The sequence below is a fragment of the Brassica oleracea genome, chromosome C7 (genome assembly GCF_000695525.1).
Source record: "Brassica oleracea var. oleracea cultivar TO1000 chromosome C7, BOL, whole genome shotgun sequence".
NCBI classification, from domain to species: Eukaryota; Viridiplantae; Streptophyta; class Magnoliopsida; order Brassicales; family Brassicaceae; genus Brassica; species Brassica oleracea.
The window spans coordinates 46709635-46728373 of NC_027754.1; the positions used below are offsets into that span (position 1 = coordinate 46709635).

Here is an 18739-nt window from a genome sequence, read left to right on the forward strand (position 1 = left end):
TACATTACTTTTATAACATATTGACAAAATATTAATATTTTTGGCAGTTGTAATATGCTAGTAATCCTACTCTGTGTCACACGCTAACTTACTTGTTATAAGAAGAGTTCACAATTTAGCATGCTTGATGTAAAGCTATTGAAAGAAGAAAACTCTCGTGATGATTTACATGGACAAGTTTTTTTGTGTTTTTACAACGACGCGAATATTGTCTGACGAACGTGGAATTCACAGGCCGAGGATCGACGTGAGGCATACTGACAATGACAGTGGAATGTTACATACAGTTGATCGCAACTTCGCAAGAGATGAATCTTGATCACACGCTATTAACACGCCTCGAGTTTAGGTTTTGATGTGATATTGCGAACGTGGTTAGTTTACACAGTTACACTAGTCGAGAATCGAATATTCCTTCTACTAGCTAGTTGGTTCCTAATATGGAGATAGCAGATAGAAAGCAAATAGATAAGCATATATGAACGATGTTTCAAAATGCTGAATAGCGTTATTTAGGGTTGTGGGTAAAAGGGAATAAAATACATTATAGAGGAGGGAATTGTTGGTACTAAATATGTCCTCACGTCATCCATCTTGGTCTCAGTTTTTTTTGGGAATATTTTAAAATCCCATAACTTATTTATCTCCATGCAACACTATAGCATATTTGCCATCGACAAGCCAACACAAGAGTATCGATTCTTTAATATTTGAACCAGCTACCAAAGAATCCATCATTCAATTATATTTTAGCATAAACTTCAAGCATATATGCCCAACACAAGTGTATCTTGGTCTCAGTTTTATTAGGTATATCGGACATGGAGGTTTATGCTAACATATGAATTACGTAACACTTAATTCCAAGCATCTGTCTCCGACGACATCGGTAAATTCTGAAGAATACTGATTCATACATATACAAATATATATATTTTCTGTTTTGCTTTTTTTTTACTGAGCTAAAAACAAAGAGAATTATTTTTCTTCTTTGTTATTAAAATTAGTGATTGTTTTTAGTAATTTTTTTATATTATTTCTGTGTTTAAAAATTAAATTTTACACTGGAGAAAACATTATACCATCCCGTAATATTTTATCTAGCTTACGCACTCACGCTGAAATGATAATTATTGTTTTTAATCCTTTTAGTTAGAATATAAGATTTTGATAGTAGAATGATAAAATATGATTTCCTTTGAGAAACTACGTCAGAAAGTATCTGACGTATAGGAACCAATATCTGGAAAGGTGTAAGAGGCAAAATATGCTCGATCGGATATGAAAAGATCGATATGCAAATCTATAGTATCTAATGAGAATGACGAATACACGTGAGATCGACAGGAACCTGCAAGGAACAAATCTTATAATATAGAAGAATACTTCTAGTTTGTTTACTCTACTTTTATACGTTTTACGCATGTGATTAGTAGATTATTAAAAAGTGCCTTCACTCTATTATGAAAAGTAGCATAAAGTTTGGTTTGTTTTCTTATTTCTATACAAACATCGTGAGTTAAACATATAGAACACCATTTGAACGTAGACTAGTTTGTGAAGATGTTTTTCTTATACAAGAAATTTCAGATCGAATGTGAATTTATTTTCTCTAGTCATCCTATAAATTTTATAATGCTAAAAATGTAAAAAAAAAGTATCCAATAATTCAAGAGATATATGCATATATCATACACGACATGACATGACATGACAAAGTTGAGGAAGCAGAGAATATGTGCCATATGAATGTATTGTCTATTTCAGGGTTAATAGAGATCCATTCATCAGCTGCCATTCAACATGCATAGACAAAACATCACTTCGAATCTTACTTTAGCATAATTTATCTATTATTAACCGAATCAACTAAGTTCCTCTCAGTATATTTTTCTAGATATTTTGTTGGTGTTGATCAAAACAAAAAAAAAAGATATTTTGTTGGTTGAAATAAATACCTTTTTGGATATTTGATGTCGACCATCTAAATTAAAAGAAAATATCATTTCAACGGCTGTGCAATTATCTGAAAACTTTTTGTTTGATCAAAAATCTGAAAACTATTGATACAAAGCTTATTACTAAAATTTTACAGAGCTGCATGCTGATAAGAGTTAAGGATTATGAAAACAAAAATGAAAATCTCACACCATAAAAGGAAAAAAGTAACGTCGCCCACAAGAAACACAAAACTTTAGTTTTTGGCTAAAACAGATAAACCAACTGCTTATCAATAACTACTTTGTGATTAGGCCTGGATACATATCAATTCCATCTTTAACATCTTATCATCCAAATGTTATACATCATCACCAAAAAAAAAATGATTCAAATTTTAACTAGAAAATTCAGAACTCTGTTTTTTCAAGCTAAACCGCCATTTTCATATATATTTCTTGTGAGGATCATAGCCAATGAGCTCGAAATCAGCTGCCACAAAAGAATCTATATGTTTCTTCTCTGTATTTATCTTCAAAACCTGTAAAGAGCCCAAATATAAATAAGAATATAGTTGAAACAAACTAAGCTTATGCATTCATCAAAGATCATGTATGCTTTTTTACTCACAGGAAAAGGTTTTGGTGGGTTCTCAAGTTGCTCTTGTAGAGGCCTAACATGGTTCTTGTAAACATGAGCATCTCCAATCACATGGATAAAATCACCAGGAACAAGATCTGCAAAATATCAACCAAACATCAATAAAAGAAGATAAAAATGCTCTTTCTGTAGTGAAAATCTGGTACGTACCACAGACATGAGCTAGGATGCATGAAAGAAGTGAGTATGAGGCAATGTTAAACGGTACACCAAGACCCATATCTGCTGACCGCTGATACATTTGACACGAAAGCTCTCCGTTTGCAACAAAAAACTGTGCAAACATGTGGCAAGGAGGAAGTGCCATCAGCTTAAGGTCAGAAGGATTCCAAGCTGACATTATAATCCGGCGATCATCAGGATTGTTCTTGATCTTGTTAATTACATCTAAGAGCTGATCAAATCCTTGGCCAGTGTAATCAGCATGCATATCTGTGTACCTGTAGAAAGAGATTAAACAAAATAGCTAAACAGTATAAAAATGTGTTGCTAAAACTCAGAGAAGCTACTGACTTAGCACCAAAGTGTCTCCATTGAAATCCATAAACGGGTCCAAGGTCACCTTCCTCTCTCTCAGTCAGCATATCATCGCATAGGACGGGACAGGAGAAAGAACACTCTTGAGCATCGTCATCTTTCCCGCTGCGGAGAGGTGTCTGTTAGACCAGCCACTCGCCTTTTGCTTGATTCTATCGACCATGGAGGCAAACAGGTCTCGTTTCTTTCTACCGAAATGTTTCGGGAGACCGAGATATTTGCCAATGTCTCCTTTTTGAATGCCCAGTTCATCTTTCACTGCGGTTTTGAGTGACATCGGAGCTTTCCGGAAAAAGGTGATAAACGATTTGCTTGGGTTGATTGTTTGACCGGAGGCTTCTTCATAGCGTTTTAGGAGCTTGTGAAGGGCTATACTGCTGTCTTTGGTAGCTTTGATAAAGAACATTGTGTCATCCGCAAAGAGGAGATGGTTTAGTCGAGGACTCCCTCGAGCTACACAGATACTTTGCAAGGATCCGTCCTCTTGCGCTTTATTACATAAACCCGAGAGCACCTCACTACATAAAATGAAGATGTATGGTGATAGAGGATATAACCAGCAACTACTACCGAATTCCAATATGTTTCGCCTTCTTTCTCGAACTGTTTCTGATCCCACTTCGCATACTGAAACAATGATTTTCGTCGTGGTGGTTGGCAAATCAGTCTCGTCTCCTCCATTATCAGACACGGAATAGCTTTCCGTTGAATATTTAGCCGGCACCTCCTCTACAGAAGCCAAAGCAGGCTTCAAAATCTCCACGGTGGTTGCAGAAAAAGGACCAGAAGCGAGAAGCGGTGGATCGTTGACCATTTTTATTGAGCTGTGTTTTTTATATATCTTTGATTTGTTCAGTTATTTTTGAGCTGAAGGAGAAGCTTCAAGACGCGAACCAGAGGATTGATGTTAAGGCCATCGTGTTGACCGGTAAAACAAAAAGAAAAATTGAAACTTTGAGCTTCTCTGTTTTAGCGTTTGATCATGTGTAGTAGTCTTCCGTGTTCTTTCTTTAAGCTAAAGGTTGTGACTTTCAATCCTAAAGTTTAGTGTTTTAGTTTGCTTTAATGTCCTTTGATCAATTCAGGGAAAGGTGGAATATTTTCTGGTGGTTTCGATCTCAATGTCTTCCACCAAGTTCATAAGACTGGTACCAATAGTTTCTTCTTCTGTATGTGTTTATAGTTTGAAGCATATACTGTGTTATGACAATCTCGTTTCTCTTGGCAGGGGATATGTCGCTTATGCCTGATATATCCTTTGATCTTGTGGGCACCCTCATGGAAGGTGACTTTAGTTCAAATTCTTTAGTTTGATAATTCTCAATAAGATAGCCTGAGACTATTATACTTTTTGCTGCAGTTGAAGAAGTAGCTCTTGGTGGTGGTTTTGAACTGGCACTGGTGAGACTTTTCAAGTTTACGTATCTCCTCTTCTTTTTTAACGTTTCACGGACAAACTTATCAAAAAGAAAAAATGTTTCACAGACAAGATGATTGGTTTTGTTGTTAGGGAAAGAAATGCATCTGATCGGTCTCAAAGAAATGCAGAAGCCATCTGGCTCCATCTCCTTCATCCACGTGGCCGACCTAGCACGTGCACATTTGTTTCTTACGAAGAAAGAAACAGCTTCTGGTCGCTATTTTCTGTTCTCACAACACAAATGTTCCAGAGATTGCGGATTTTCTCAGACAAAGATATCCTCATTACAATGTTATTTCAGAGTAAGCATTTGTTTCCACTGAAATTGCAAATTTTAATTGAAAAAGAAGTTCTGATTGTTTTCTCATCATATTTTTTTTTTGGGTTGTGAATTTGGCAGATTTGAAGAGTGCTTATCAAGTGCGAAACTGACGCTATCCTCCGAAAAAAACTCATCAACGAAGGCTTTCGATTTGAATATGGGATGAAGGAGATGTATGATGAGATGATGGAGTACTTTGAGACAAACCCATGGGCCTAAAGAATCTTGATTTTCCTATGATGTAAAATGGATTTTATGAGTATTGTATATGGGTCTCTGATCTCAATATATGATTCCTATATGTTGGTTGATTTTATGTCTCTTTATACATAAATGTTACTTGCAATGTTTTTGGTTTGTTAATAAAATTTATGTGTGGAGAAGTTTCGTGCTGTTTATCTAAAACTTGTGAAATGTCATTTTGTTTTTGAAGTTGAAGTGTTTATCATTATATGCAATGTTCTGATTATTATACGACTCTGTTTTGCGACAATCTGAAGAACGTACAGACATGATAGGATCTGCTTCGTATAATTGACCATTGATTATGATTGTAGACTGAATTCTTAGAAAGTGGTCCCAAAAGCACTATAATAAAAACGAGGATTCAATACCACGAAGTGTACGTGTTTTCTCTTGGCTAACTATAGATATATTTAGCTATTGTATAATCCACTTTATAACTCAGTATTACTAGCGACAAAAAATAAGAAAACCCTGTTTATGGCTAGCTTCATGAGTGAGATTAGTTAAACTTTTAGTGGCTTCAGGTAATGAAATATTTAATTAGTGATATTTTTTTAAGTATACCATAATGGTAAAGGAAATTGCAGGCGCATCACAATATTATTGATACTTGATGTCAATGACCCCAAAAAGTCAGCAAAAACTTAAACTCTCTTTAATTTCAGATGTGACTTCTTTCACAAGAACACCATCTTTGTTATATAGGAAAAGAGGTCCCCTTCTCATTCTTTCTTATATTAGGGTGGGGATAATCCGACGGTTCTTGCAACTTGATGTGTTTGCAACTTGATGTAAGGATTTCACGTGAGATAAGTTTGCTTCTCTTTCTTTTTCTTTGTAAATAATTTTCAACCAGGTGATACCCGCGCAGGGCGCGGAGTGAATGGATTAAAAGAGATTATAACTTTTAATCTATAGATATTAGAAATGCAAAACTTATAGTCACAAGATTACATATTATATAATGAGTTGAGACTCACCATAAGTGTTTTGCTTGCAAGATCGAATTTGTAATGAAGGTTTGGGAAGAAGAATGTGATGAGTAGATGTGCTCAAAACAACCTATTTATATATACGATGAGGAATGATTAGATTTCAAATGATGAAATCGTATGTGATTTGGATGAAAGCTAATCTATAAGAGTAATCAAAAACTTATATAAACTAAATTATGAAGGAAAAAAAAAACACATACAATAGAATTATTGTTTTCATAAAATAAAATATATATATAAGATAAAACGAAATATAAGCAATAAACTAATAAAATTCTTGAAAAACATGAGCAAAAACACACTTAATGATGTTACTGTAATCATAAAACATGATATTGCAGCATATGTGATAGAATAACATAATAAAGTGAAATCACGATGTTGTCACCTAGGTAAAATGACAATGTTACCACCTAGGTAAAATCAGAAAAACCTAATGTTTTGGTCTAGAAAATGAGAGAGTTAAACTACTTCAATATATAGAAGAAAACTGGTGGGAGAGAGTTAAGTCTACGTGAAATCGTACATCAAGTAGCAAAGAAAAAGAAACAATGTCGGGAATGTGGAGTGGCAAATATGACAAGTATGGAAGAACCATGGCCCCGGGTTCGGTTCCAGAACGAGGGTCGTGTGACAAGTGTGGTGACGAGAAACCGCCTCTGCAACAGACCCAATGCATTACAACTTGTGCGAGCGTTGTTTGGGCGGGTGCTACAGCCCTATTTTTTACAATCCCAGGTTCCGTTGTGATGTCTGTGAGCAGTGGAATAAGGCGAGGAAGGCTGCTAGGGCAGCAGCGGGAGAGGCTGCTGGCTCAGGAGAGGCTGCTGGCTCGGGAAAGGCTGCTGGCTCGGGATAGATTAAATTCTTCGCACGCCATAACAATCTGTCTCTTGTTGAATAAGAACTGATTAATGTTACTGATCAGTGATGTCTTTTAGTATCTTCTACCGTGTGTTGATGTTATGTTAAAGACCATTGGGAACTTTTTAATGCTTACTAATCATTGAAGTCAATATATCCACTGACATTATGTAGTTTAAATCCTACATCGTTCTGTTCAGACAATATCACTTTGAAACAAAACAATACTACAAATTTCAGAACATGAGTGAAGAACTGAAATAAAGATTTGAGCTTTAGAGGATCTAACCAGCAACTACTACCGAATCTCAATATGTTTCGCCTTCTTTCTCGAACTGTTTCTGATCCCACTTCGCATACTGAAACAATGATTTTCGTCGTGGTGGTTGGCAAATCAGTCTCGTCTCCTTCATTATCAGACGCGGAGTAGCTTTCCGTTGAATATTTAGCCGGTACCTCCTCTACAGAAGCCAAAGCAGGCTTCAAAATCTCCACGGTGGTTGCAGAAAAAGGACCAGAAGCGAGAAGCGGGTTTTGACATACCGTTGTCGGAGGAAGCTCAAGTGACAGAGAAGAGTCAGCGAGAAGGATTGATGTTGGGAGATGAGCTATGACCTTTTTATAGGAGGATAAACACCAACGGAAAGAGGAATAAAAAGCATTGAATATAGAGTAAAGATGCGTATTAATGGAGATGAATCAGTAACGTATTGGAGGAGACGAATATATGACGAACCGATGCGAAATTCAATCCAGAAATTCATCAGAAATAGTAGACGTGAAATGAAAAGAAGACGGATTGGGATGAACCTTAGAATCAGAAGTCTAGAATAACCAAAGACCAAAGCGACGCGCGTAAAAAAGTGCGTGAGATACACGGACAGCCCAGCGCGTCGACATGTGGCAAGAAAGCCCACCTTCTCCAGAGTGACGTGAATAGCATAAAAAAGGCAGATTGTATAACTTTATATATATATAGATAAATAGGGAGCCACATAAAAGTATATATATATTTTTAGCACCTATTCAAAATTATCATAAAATATTTTAAAATCCAAAACCATAGTGGTGGTACATGTGTATACATCGAGTGTTGTAGAGCGACCCGTTCAAGTCACAATACGTGGTCAACACGCCAATCGTGAGATGACGCCGGTAAAAACCGACCTAAGTGATGAACTCATTGAGTCATGACCACTTCCTGGTAACTACGCATATATATACTCTTCCCTCTCCTTTATCTGATATCCAACATAAACATAACTCCTAATTTTCTTTCTTAACCAAACAAACAAACAAACAAACAAAAACTCTTTCCCCCGAGAAATCTTCTAGTTCATTATCAAGCGTGGTACATGTCACAAACCTTTACGTTATGTATTTGTTGATGAACCATTCGCTTGTCCTCGTATTCATCCCTTGGTTGTTCCTCTCTGTTTTTTAGCTGAGGAAAAGGAAATAAAATGGACACTCGAGGAACTGGACCAAACCTCTGAGGCAGTTGGATACGGTGCGGTGAAGTAAGCATCATCTCTATTTATTATACTGCTGGATTCTCTCCACAAATTTGGCACAGCTAACTTGTTTTAATTTTGTTTTTTTTCCTTCAAGGTATGCTGACCTGAAGAACAATAGATCCACAAGTTATGCTTTCAACTATGATCTAATGCTTAGTGACAAGGTACTGGAATTTTTTTTGGCAGCTAGTCTACATATTAAGGAGTCATGTACACATGCTTAATTTATATTCATCTTATGTCTTGAGCAAGGGAATACAGCTGCCTACCTTCTCTACACCTATACTCGGATCCACTCAATCATCAGAATGTCTGGCAAAGACATAGATGAGCTGAAAAAGGTATTTCTCTCAAGCTTTACTTAAAAAAATTTCTTATCATTGTTAATTTATAATAGCAATCTGTGTGGTATTCTCTACTAAATTAGAGACTAATATTCTTGGATTTGTTTCTTACTGATTTTACATTTTTCATCTGTCATTACTTTATTTATCGCAGACAGGTAAGATAGCATTGGATCTTGCAGACGAACGGGCACTGGGTCTTGGCCTGGTTCAATTTCCTGAGGTAAAAATACACATACTCATTAGATGGTATTTTCACATTCTTATTTCTTTTTCTTGGTAACAAAACGAATAGTTGCAACACATTTTTCAGACTGCTGAGGAAGCGTGCACCAAATTATTGCCCAACTTGCTGTGCGAGTACCTCTACAACTTATCTGAACTGTGCACCAAATTCTACACCAGTTGCAAGGTAAGTATTCCAGAAAATTCTACTCTTCTATTTACCCTGACCTATAATAATAGATTGCATTACCTTTTATATGAACTTGAACCTTTTTTTTAGGTCAATGGTTCAGTTGAGGAGACAAGCCGTCTCCTCCTTTGTGAAGCAACGGCCACAGTCATGGTGAAATGCTTCCACCTTCTTGGAATCACCCCTGTTTACAAGATGTGACTACACTCAAATCGGCAAATGAAACCGAACCCAATACGGCAGAAGGTTTTTATGTGCTGACAATTATATAGGGGATATATTTATATTATAAGTTACTAGGGACTGAGAGTGTCATATTCTTCATCCATTATCCACCAGTTTCTCTCTCGTATCGTTTTGGTGGTTGTGTTTTTATTAGCTTATTACTCTATTAAACTTGTCAAGATCTTTCCTAGTCTAGATTGTGATTTATATTTCTTCCGGGCTTAAAATTTCCAACCTTATTGGAAATGAACACCTGTTTTTATATACAGTATGTGAGAACTGTTTTCATATACTAAATCACAAAACTGTTTCTATAGAACTGCTTATAATTTACATGAACTAATATGTTGACACATGGAGTAATTTCAATTGATGGATAGCCTGATATGCGAAAAGCGAATATTAAGCTTGGATCAATACACATGAGACCTTATGGAACCTCATTTGTTTGTTTTTGTCATTTGCCGCACATCAACTGTATGGAACCTCATTTGTTTAGTGAGAAACTTCTGCTTTGTAGAATATTATTAGCTGTGTGCATCAAATACCAGCCTTTAGTCAAAGAGTAATAAGAAAAAAAAGTTGCCAAAAAGAAGTAATGAGAAAAAAAGAAACTAAAATAAATAAAGAATATCTTCCTCCAATAAAATCTAAACACATGTACCACTTCACGTCAAGTTGCAGAAACACTCAAAAACACTTTTCTTCTATAAATTCGTTCTCCTAAACCATTCACATTCCCCCTTCTCTCCTTCTTCTTCTCCTGATTTCGTTTTTCTTCATACGATTCATTATAGAAGTTCTCAGCTGTGGTGAGAATATAATCTTTAAAAACCAACACGAAGATTCTCCTTCCTTCCTATTCCTCTTCTCTTGATTTTTGTTTTTCTTCAACGGTTCATTTTGCAAAGATCTAAGCTATTGTGAGAATAACCTTTCAAAAAAAAAACATTAGACAAAAACATTGATGCTTAACCAGCAGTTCTTGGTCTTTGAGACGCATGTCTCCGATTATACTCAGTGAGATCTTCCTCTCTGGGTTTATGTTAAACTCCACAATCAGGCGCAGGACTCATCTCGTTCAATCTTTCTCTGTTGTCTTCCTTTACTGGCTTTATTACGTCTCATAGTTTCTCAAATCTCTCCATCTTTATTTACATACTCGTATAATTAAAACAAAACCCTAGTTTCCAAAAATAACTCTTTTTTTCTTGGTTCTGTTCTGTTCTTGACTTCCCCTACAAGAAAACCCATTTTAATATTCTCTCTTCTCGTAAAAGACTTCTTTGTTTGTTTGTGTGTGTGTGCTGGATGGACTCGTCGTCGTCTGGAACAACTTCTTCGACGATTCAAACGTCGTCAGGACCTGAGGAGAATCTCATGGAGCAGAGGAAACGGAAGAGGATGCTCTCAAACCGTGAATCAGCGAGGAGATCAAGAAAGAAGAAACAGAAGCTTCTTGACGATCTAACGGCTCAGGTTAATCAGCTTAAGAAAGAGAACAGCGAGATCGTGACAAGTGTCAGCATCACAACGCAACACTATTTAACCGTCGAAGCAGAGAACTCTGTTCTCAGAGCTCAGCTCGATGAACTCAGCCACAGGCTCGAATCTCTCAACGACATCATCGGTTTCCTTGACAATACCAACGGGATCTGTTCGAACACTCTGTCTGGTCCAGAGTCTGATGATTTCCTCACGAGTCAGTTTAATATGAACATGTTTTATATGAACCAGCCACTCATGGCATCTTCTGATGCGTTACTGTATTAGAAATGTGGGCCTAAAAACCTCGAAATTACAAAATGGGGTCGTTTTTTTTGTCTGATTGCAAGATATGTCCAAAGAGCAAGAGAGAGAGAGAGATATGTGTATAAATGGGTATGTTGTTCGATTGTTCCATTTCATTTTCTTTTTGTAGTTTGTTCCGTCTTTGGCGCAATATAGTAAAAGCATTGTTATGAGTGTTGTTTGTAATAAAGGCTCTGTTGCCGCATGACTACAAAGTGCTTTTAATATCTCAAGTGGCCCTATTTTTACTAGTTTATTGAGGGGGTAGTAGTAATTTTTTTTTTGGTAAAATGGGTTAGTAGTAATTGACTTCAAGTAATGAAACATGGAGCATATTTCTTTTATAATACATGTAACATGTCATATCTATTTTCAAAGAGAAACAAATCGTTATTTTGATTACTTAACCTGTGTTTCTTTTTAATTGACCAACATTTATTTAAAAAAAGTCCCACGATCATTTACCTAACTACAATCTCATAAAGAGCTAGTATTATGCAAATGACACTAGCTTCTTTCTCAGCACTCTTACATTTACATAAAGCAAAATTTCACAAAAGGTATTAATTTAGTCTTCAAAAAGTGTCGATATCTCCATGATATCAACGCCAACTTATGCATTTGGATGTATTCATAAGAAGAATTACAAATCTGTTACACTACGTAGCTAGCTAGTTAGATGAATTGAGGATTGTTAGGTTTATTTTTTTATTGGTTATATTTATATATTATATATAATGTTTTAGTGGTGTTGAATTGGTGAAAGAAGATTTTTTAAAAAACCAGTGCAAAAGAAACATAGAATAATTGTAATGTATGAAAAAAATTGTAATGTATGGAGGCCACTCAAATGTAAGGGTTATCAAAACGCCCTATCTGCAGATTCTTGTAATATATTTTCAACGTATTTTTTAGTGAATTTGAGAGGTTTTGATGTGTACAATAGTTATACGTGAAATCTTCGCATCGTGTATTGTTTACTTTTACACATCTCATCTTGTAACTTATTTTCGTATCTCGTTTTTTTCAGACTTTTTAATTTCAAAGTTTTTTTTTTTTTTTGAACATTTCAACAAAAAAAAAATTTTGAACATTTTTTTTTTTAATTTCAAAGTTCGATATATATTTATGAGTACTCTATATTTATACACCAGTACATCACAAAATAATGGTTATATTTCCTCGTGACTCGTAATGGGGAATCCTATTCTACCCTTTACTGGCAGTATTATACCTTTAGATGCTGCCTAGTTTGTTTTATATTCATTGATAACGGATGGTTCATTCATGAATATTAAAAATATATAGAAGCCTTTTTATTTTTATTTTTATTTTTATATATAAAGGGGTCTTCTATTTGATAGTTTCCTTTTTGCTACCATTATTTCAAGTACATATACAGTATTCCTTCTTGAGAGTATCGTTGCATGTGTCAACTCAAGACTCGAGAGATTAAAAGGGGGTCTTATGTGGTTTGATCTAGGCTTTTAATACATAGAGGAGTTATGTAATTAATTGCTTAGTTTTAAAATTATAGTATTTGAAGATAACATACTAGCTTATACAAAAACGTAATTTAAGTCAAGGAGTTAATTGATAGAGTAGAATGATTTACTTCCCAACATTTTGAATGAGAAATAAAAAATGTAAATACTTAATTGGAAAAAACTTTAGACTACATTTCTAGAGTGAGAATACAAAATGAACATTATGATACGGTAAAATTGTAAACAAATGGGCAAAAAAATAACGCATGTTGAAGACAGCTAGCATTAATTTTATTGTATTTTAAATAAAAGGATATGTTATTTAAGTTCACAAATAACCTAGCGGTTATTAAAAACTATAAAACATAATATTAATAAGCCGTAATCAATTATGAGAAATTTGTCATGTGCAGGGAACAATACTTGCCGGTATTTGACCTAAAACACATGATGATTTAGCGACTTTAATACTATAGATCCCTAATTAGGTGTTTTTATTGTTAACATTCGTTCTCATAGATACCTGAACAAACATAACTGCTTTTTTTTTCTTTTTTTGATCAACGCATACCTGCTTCTTGTATACTCCCTCCGTATCACTTTTAAGTGATATTTAACAATTTTTATTTTGTTTCATAATAAATGATGTTTTCATAATTCTAGATAAAATTTAATGTCATTTGAAACTTTTGACCAATTACAAAATACTACATTTATTTTTATTGGTTGAATTAATTGTATTTAATGTTATTTTATATGATCAAGATAAATTACCTAAGATTTTGTATTTTAATAATATTTGTGCAAAAACTTTAAACATCAAGTGATACATAGGGAGTATTAAATTATAACCAATTGGTTTGGCTTACGATATACCATGCCATACATCCAACAAATATGATCTAATTCTTTGATTATATGTATATTTGCTGTAAACTTATAATGTTTAATTTCCATCGTTTTGTGGACTTAGAGTCACTGTCAAGAGTAGAGTTCTTAATCAATTTTGAGTTACCTACTTCTTAACTAAATTTTCATCTCGCCATCTTCTCTATTTCCATTCATTGACATCTTAACTGTTGCACATGATACATCTACGCACTTGTAAAGTATTGTCTACCACACTATAACATCAATTTGCAAGACGTAAAAAAAACTTATCAACCTGAGAAAATGGAATCAGATCTTCGAGAGGGTTGAAGAAAAACATAGGAGCCAAAAGACGGCCATTGGCGCATGGGTCGAACTTCAACAATAGCGGCATTAATCTCGATTCTTACTCTCCACAAAGGCATTTGAAGAAAGCTCCATAGTCCCCTTTACTTAAAAGTTGAGGCCCTAGCAGTTTGGAACTTCTTTTCTATTATTTACCTATCTTTTGTTCGAGGGGCCAAATTATAACTTTTCAAACAGCTTCATTTTGATCTACATTACAGATTACATACACCAAATTATTTACATGAATACCTGCGGATATTCTTGAAGATTCGTGAGTTAAAAGATATATATTTTTGATTAAAATAAGAACGAAAAGAAATGAAGAAGAGCTTTTAGCAAAATAAAGAGGTAGTTTAAAATTTAAAACGTTTCTAGACTAGTTGTTATATGATAATGTTTTGTCATGGTGTCATATATTTGTTTTGGTATTACCATCCCATGTAACATGCAAAGGTATTTAAGGTTGTCCAAATCATAATTTGAGTCGCCTATCATGAAGGAAAATGTTTTACCTTGATTGATGAATAAAAAAAAACGAAATATTACAACAAAAAAATCTGTAAATCACAGTAACATGATGTAGGTGTACCGTAAGTTCGTATTATTATAAATAGATATTAACAAAAGACATAGAAATATTATTAAAAAAAACTATTTGTCAAAAAAAAAAAGATTATCAAAAGGTAAATTTGTCATGACTGAAACTGTGGTCAGTTGTTGAGGCTTATTAAAGAGGATTTTAATCAAATTGGGAAAAGTCGCTTAAAGATATTAAAGCAAAAATTAATAAATTCTAACGTGTCATGTTCTTAATTAATGAATTAATTAAGAAATTCTTTCTAATAATGCTGACGTAAAAATTTAATGTATCTTTTCCCTTAATGAAAAGTATTGTTTTATGAATCACCACCTTCTTTAAAAAAATAAGAGAGTAAATTTTGTTATACTAACCATTTTAATATCTTTCATTTTTGCTTCCAGGTCTAGCTTATTTTTAATATTCAATATGATAATAATTTTCTTACATAAGAAATTATTAAGTTATAAAAAGAGAGAGTTGTTAAGTTAAACATTTTTCCTACTTCACTTCAGAAACATTTTTAAAATTTAAATGGTTTAAACAATATGAATTTAAAATAATATATCCCAAAAAAGTTTTTTTCAAATTTATATATTTTACCATATTTTATTTATTAAATTTTATTCATACATTCGTTACTAAATTTTTATTATCATATAAGTTTTACTACTTAAAGTTAAAGTATTAATTAATATAAAAATATCATATCACATTCTTTATACCAAATTATTTTTTACCAAATTTGTTAAATGACTTAAATTAATATATTTGTGATCGATTATTTATTTAGCATATACTTATATAATATAGTTTTAAACATTTTTCGCTAAGATAATTTTAAACATATTATTTGCTTCTTTTTTTGAACAAAAAACATATTATTTGCTTTATATACATATATATGTAACAAATAGCCGTACCATGGGACCAGAGTCCACAGTGATTTTAAAGGCCTCCAGAAATAAAAGACTACCAGCCAATAACAGGAAGACGTCGGTGCTTTTTGTATAAAGGTTCAAAGGGAATAAAGGGAGAGGGCTAGACTTTGGCAAACAACTGCAAATATATTTTTTTCCATCTGGTTTTGATCAATGAAACTTGTAGAACATACAAGAATGAGATTTTAAAAACTGCAAATAGTTTAAACTTCTCTGAATATATATTTTCTTTTTTGAAAAAGGGCTTAACTTCTCTGAATATTTACTTTTACAAATTTAATTTTGGAAACATCGATGACGAAATAGTACATAGCAAGAATTAGTTATATCGAAAAAAAAAAACAGTTAGCAAAACATGTGACATGGCTTATAAAATAATGAAATAATAATGTATGCAAATTAACTAATTCATAGTGTGAAACAGAAAACTATACATTTTTTTTGTTTTTCTCGCATTCTCCATTTTGTTAGATCATAATAAGGGATACCACTATTTTCAGGCGGCCTACATTATACGTATGTCTATAGTGAACTTCAATCCATATCTGTATGGTTACACATATACCGATATACTTACCACCAGGACAGCTTGACATTGTTTTGGGCCCTTTGCCAAAAAAAAGTTTTTTTTATCGTCTAAAATTTTTATTCAGATAATATTTAAAATATTTTTAAAATTTAATCAGTAATATTTTGAATATTTTGTGATAAAAATAAAACTATATACATATCAAATATTTTCGGATCCTTTTCAATTTTATTTAGTATATTTATAATTTTTTTATATAAAAATATATAGATTTATAAAAAAAATTAGACTCCATAATTATTAATATACGGAGGATACGGATTTGGGCCCAGGGTTCGGGGCGGTCGCACAGCTTGTCCCCTCCTCAGCCAGTCCTGCTTACAACACAATTATTTGATTTGAAAGATTTATAAGGTGATTTTGATTAAAAAGCTAAATTTTTACAAAACTAAAATCTATAGTCACATAAATTATAATTTAAATTCTACGGCAAAAAAATCTATATCCGTAACCTCAACTAGTGAAGTCTTTAAGCACATACATCAGACAATATCGTACAGACATGCAAATATTGATCCATATGCAATACCGTTTAATGATCACACACAAAAATCACATTGCATATACATAATCAATTTATATATAGGGTTATTCTTGGGTTCACCCTATATGATATCTAGGTTCACCAACTAATAGGATTTCATTATTTTAAATTCGATATTTTTTAGAAAATAAAACAAAATATTGTCAAGTTATATTATGTTTTTAAAATAAAAAGATTAAAAAAAAATTTTAGTTACAAATTTTTTTTTTAAAGTATTTTTAACGTCGTCAGCAAAACACTAAACCCTAAATCCTAATCCTTAAACCATAAATCATAAACCCTAAACCTTTGGGTAAACCATAAACTCTTGGATAAATCATAAACTCTAAATAAAAACACTAAACAGTAAAATCCTAAATCCTAAACCTTAAACCCTTGAGTGTTTTAATGTTTAGTGTTTTTGATTTAGAGTTTAGAATTTATCCAAGGGTTTAGGGTTTACCCAAAGATTTATGGTTTAGGGTTTAGGGTTTACCCAAGGATTTATTTTCTTTTACTTTTTAAATTTTAAAAACATAATATAATTTTACAATATTTTGTTTCTTTTTCTAAAAAATATCGAATATGAAATAACATAATCCTATTGGTCGTGAACCTAAGAATAAAGAGCATGGAGTAAACCTAAGAATAAGAACCTTAAATCTAACTCCTAACTCTAACTCTAACTCCTACTTGGATGAACCTATAATTAAGCCTTTTAAAACCCAAAAAGCTTATGAAATGTTGAAATTTGTGTGAATGCAAAGCTAATTAATTGAAAGGCCCATCATCTTAACAAATAAGGTAACTACAGATATTATAAAACCTCAAAAGCACAGGCCCAAATTTATATATCTTAATACGGACCTACAATATGTTTGATTATGTTGTCCATTACAAGTGTACTACTAAGCCTAAGCGTCAATAATCTAACAATCTATAGGCCTTTCATCGTTTTATTGTTTTTAACTTTTTAATCGTATGTCTTTGTGTCGCATCTAATTTTCCTTCTTGCTAAGATATTTTGGGGTTCGGTAATCGGGTTGTATAAAGAGCTATGCTCTTTGACTTTTCTTGAACCTCATCTAGGTGTCCTTCCTTACTAGGATTTATGATGTGTTTTATATGGTTTTGGTTTGTATGAGTATCTGTGTTCATTAAGATTTTTCCTCTGGATCATAGTTTTACTGTTAATTAATAACTTGATATATTTCTAAACATGATGGTGCACAAGTCGAAAAAAATAAAATAAAAATGATATTATCAACTTACCAGACACGCTTAATCAGAAATTAGTTGTGCGGGTTTTTGACGAGATCAGTCATGGGTTTGTTGTGCGTGTCCCTATGATAGGATGTGCATTACACTAGCTTAATAAAATATTTTGTGAGAAAACAAAACCGTAATTAAGAATCGTGAGAGTACGGTCATCCTCCACTACATCATCTTTACATCCTACTTTAAGTGAAACCATTAGATAATACGCCGAAAATTTATCACAGTGACGAATCAGTCATTAAAGCAAAGTTCAAACAACTTTGTTCTCTTTCCATAATCTCAATTAATCAGCTATCTATTTAGGTTATTTATTCTGACGAATCAGTTCACCAAAGCAAAGTTTAACCAAAACTTTCTCCTTTCTCTAATCTCAATCGGCAATCCATTTAAGTTTGACACTTTGCATATACTTTACATTCAACTAGGTGATAATCCGCGCCTTGCGCGGAATGAGATGATTAAATTTGTATTTTGCGAAATAAAAAAACATTAAATATGATTAATTTGGATATTAGTTTGTTTTGCATTGATTGTTTCAGGTGTTAATGAGGAGGATAAAGATTGGCGACGTTAATTAGTTGAAGTTTTTGATTTTATGGTCATAACCGGAAGACTATAACTACTTATTTGGTTTCATGTTATATGAAGTTTAGACAATATTGATGTTAAGCTTTCATATCATATTCAAATTTCTAAACAGATGCAAAATTAAATCAATTCGAGATAATTGTTGCGGAAAAAAAGAATTTAAAAAATACATTTCATTACAATTTAGTTAATAGTCAAATGAACCATTAAAATTCTGTTTTTTGTTTTCAAAATTGCTATAGATTTAGAAAGCTCACTTACGGT

General features: G+C 33.1%; 4 protein-coding genes across 4 annotated transcripts; 3 read left to right on the forward strand and 1 right to left on the reverse strand.

Moving 5' to 3' along the window:
- Nucleotides 1-3175: 3175 nt before the first annotated feature.
- On the reverse strand, nt 3176-3949 carry LOC106303461. The gene has a single exon (XM_013739722.1). It carries the CDS (start codon nt 3947-3949, stop codon nt 3176-3178), a length of 774 nt encoding a protein of 257 aa, XP_013595176.1.
- A 4298-nt stretch (nt 3950-8247) lies between these two features.
- LOC106305244 (arginine--tRNA ligase, chloroplastic/mitochondrial-like) lies at nt 8248-9728 on the forward strand. Its single transcript, XM_013741621.1, has 7 exons — nt 8248-8333; nt 8427-8502; nt 8594-8663; nt 8751-8840; nt 8998-9066; nt 9157-9255; nt 9349-9728. Exons 3-7 carry the CDS (start codon nt 8649-8651, stop codon nt 9457-9459), a joined length of 384 nt encoding a protein of 127 aa, XP_013597075.1. The 5' UTR covers nt 8248-8333; nt 8427-8502; nt 8594-8648; the 3' UTR covers nt 9460-9728.
- A 740-nt stretch (nt 9729-10468) lies between these two features.
- Nucleotides 10469-10633, forward strand: LOC106301734. Its single transcript, XM_013738199.1, has one exon. The coding sequence runs from the start codon at nt 10485-10487 to the stop codon at nt 10611-10613; it is 129 nt and encodes a 42-aa protein (XP_013593653.1). The 5' UTR covers nt 10469-10484; the 3' UTR covers nt 10614-10633.
- Nucleotides 10634-10754: 121 nt separating this feature from the next.
- LOC106301733 (basic leucine zipper 1-like) lies at nt 10755-11501 on the forward strand. The gene has a single exon (XM_013738198.1). It carries the CDS (start codon nt 10795-10797, stop codon nt 11254-11256), a length of 462 nt encoding a protein of 153 aa, XP_013593652.1. The 5' UTR covers nt 10755-10794; the 3' UTR covers nt 11257-11501.
- Nucleotides 11502-18739: the final 7238 nt, after the last annotated feature.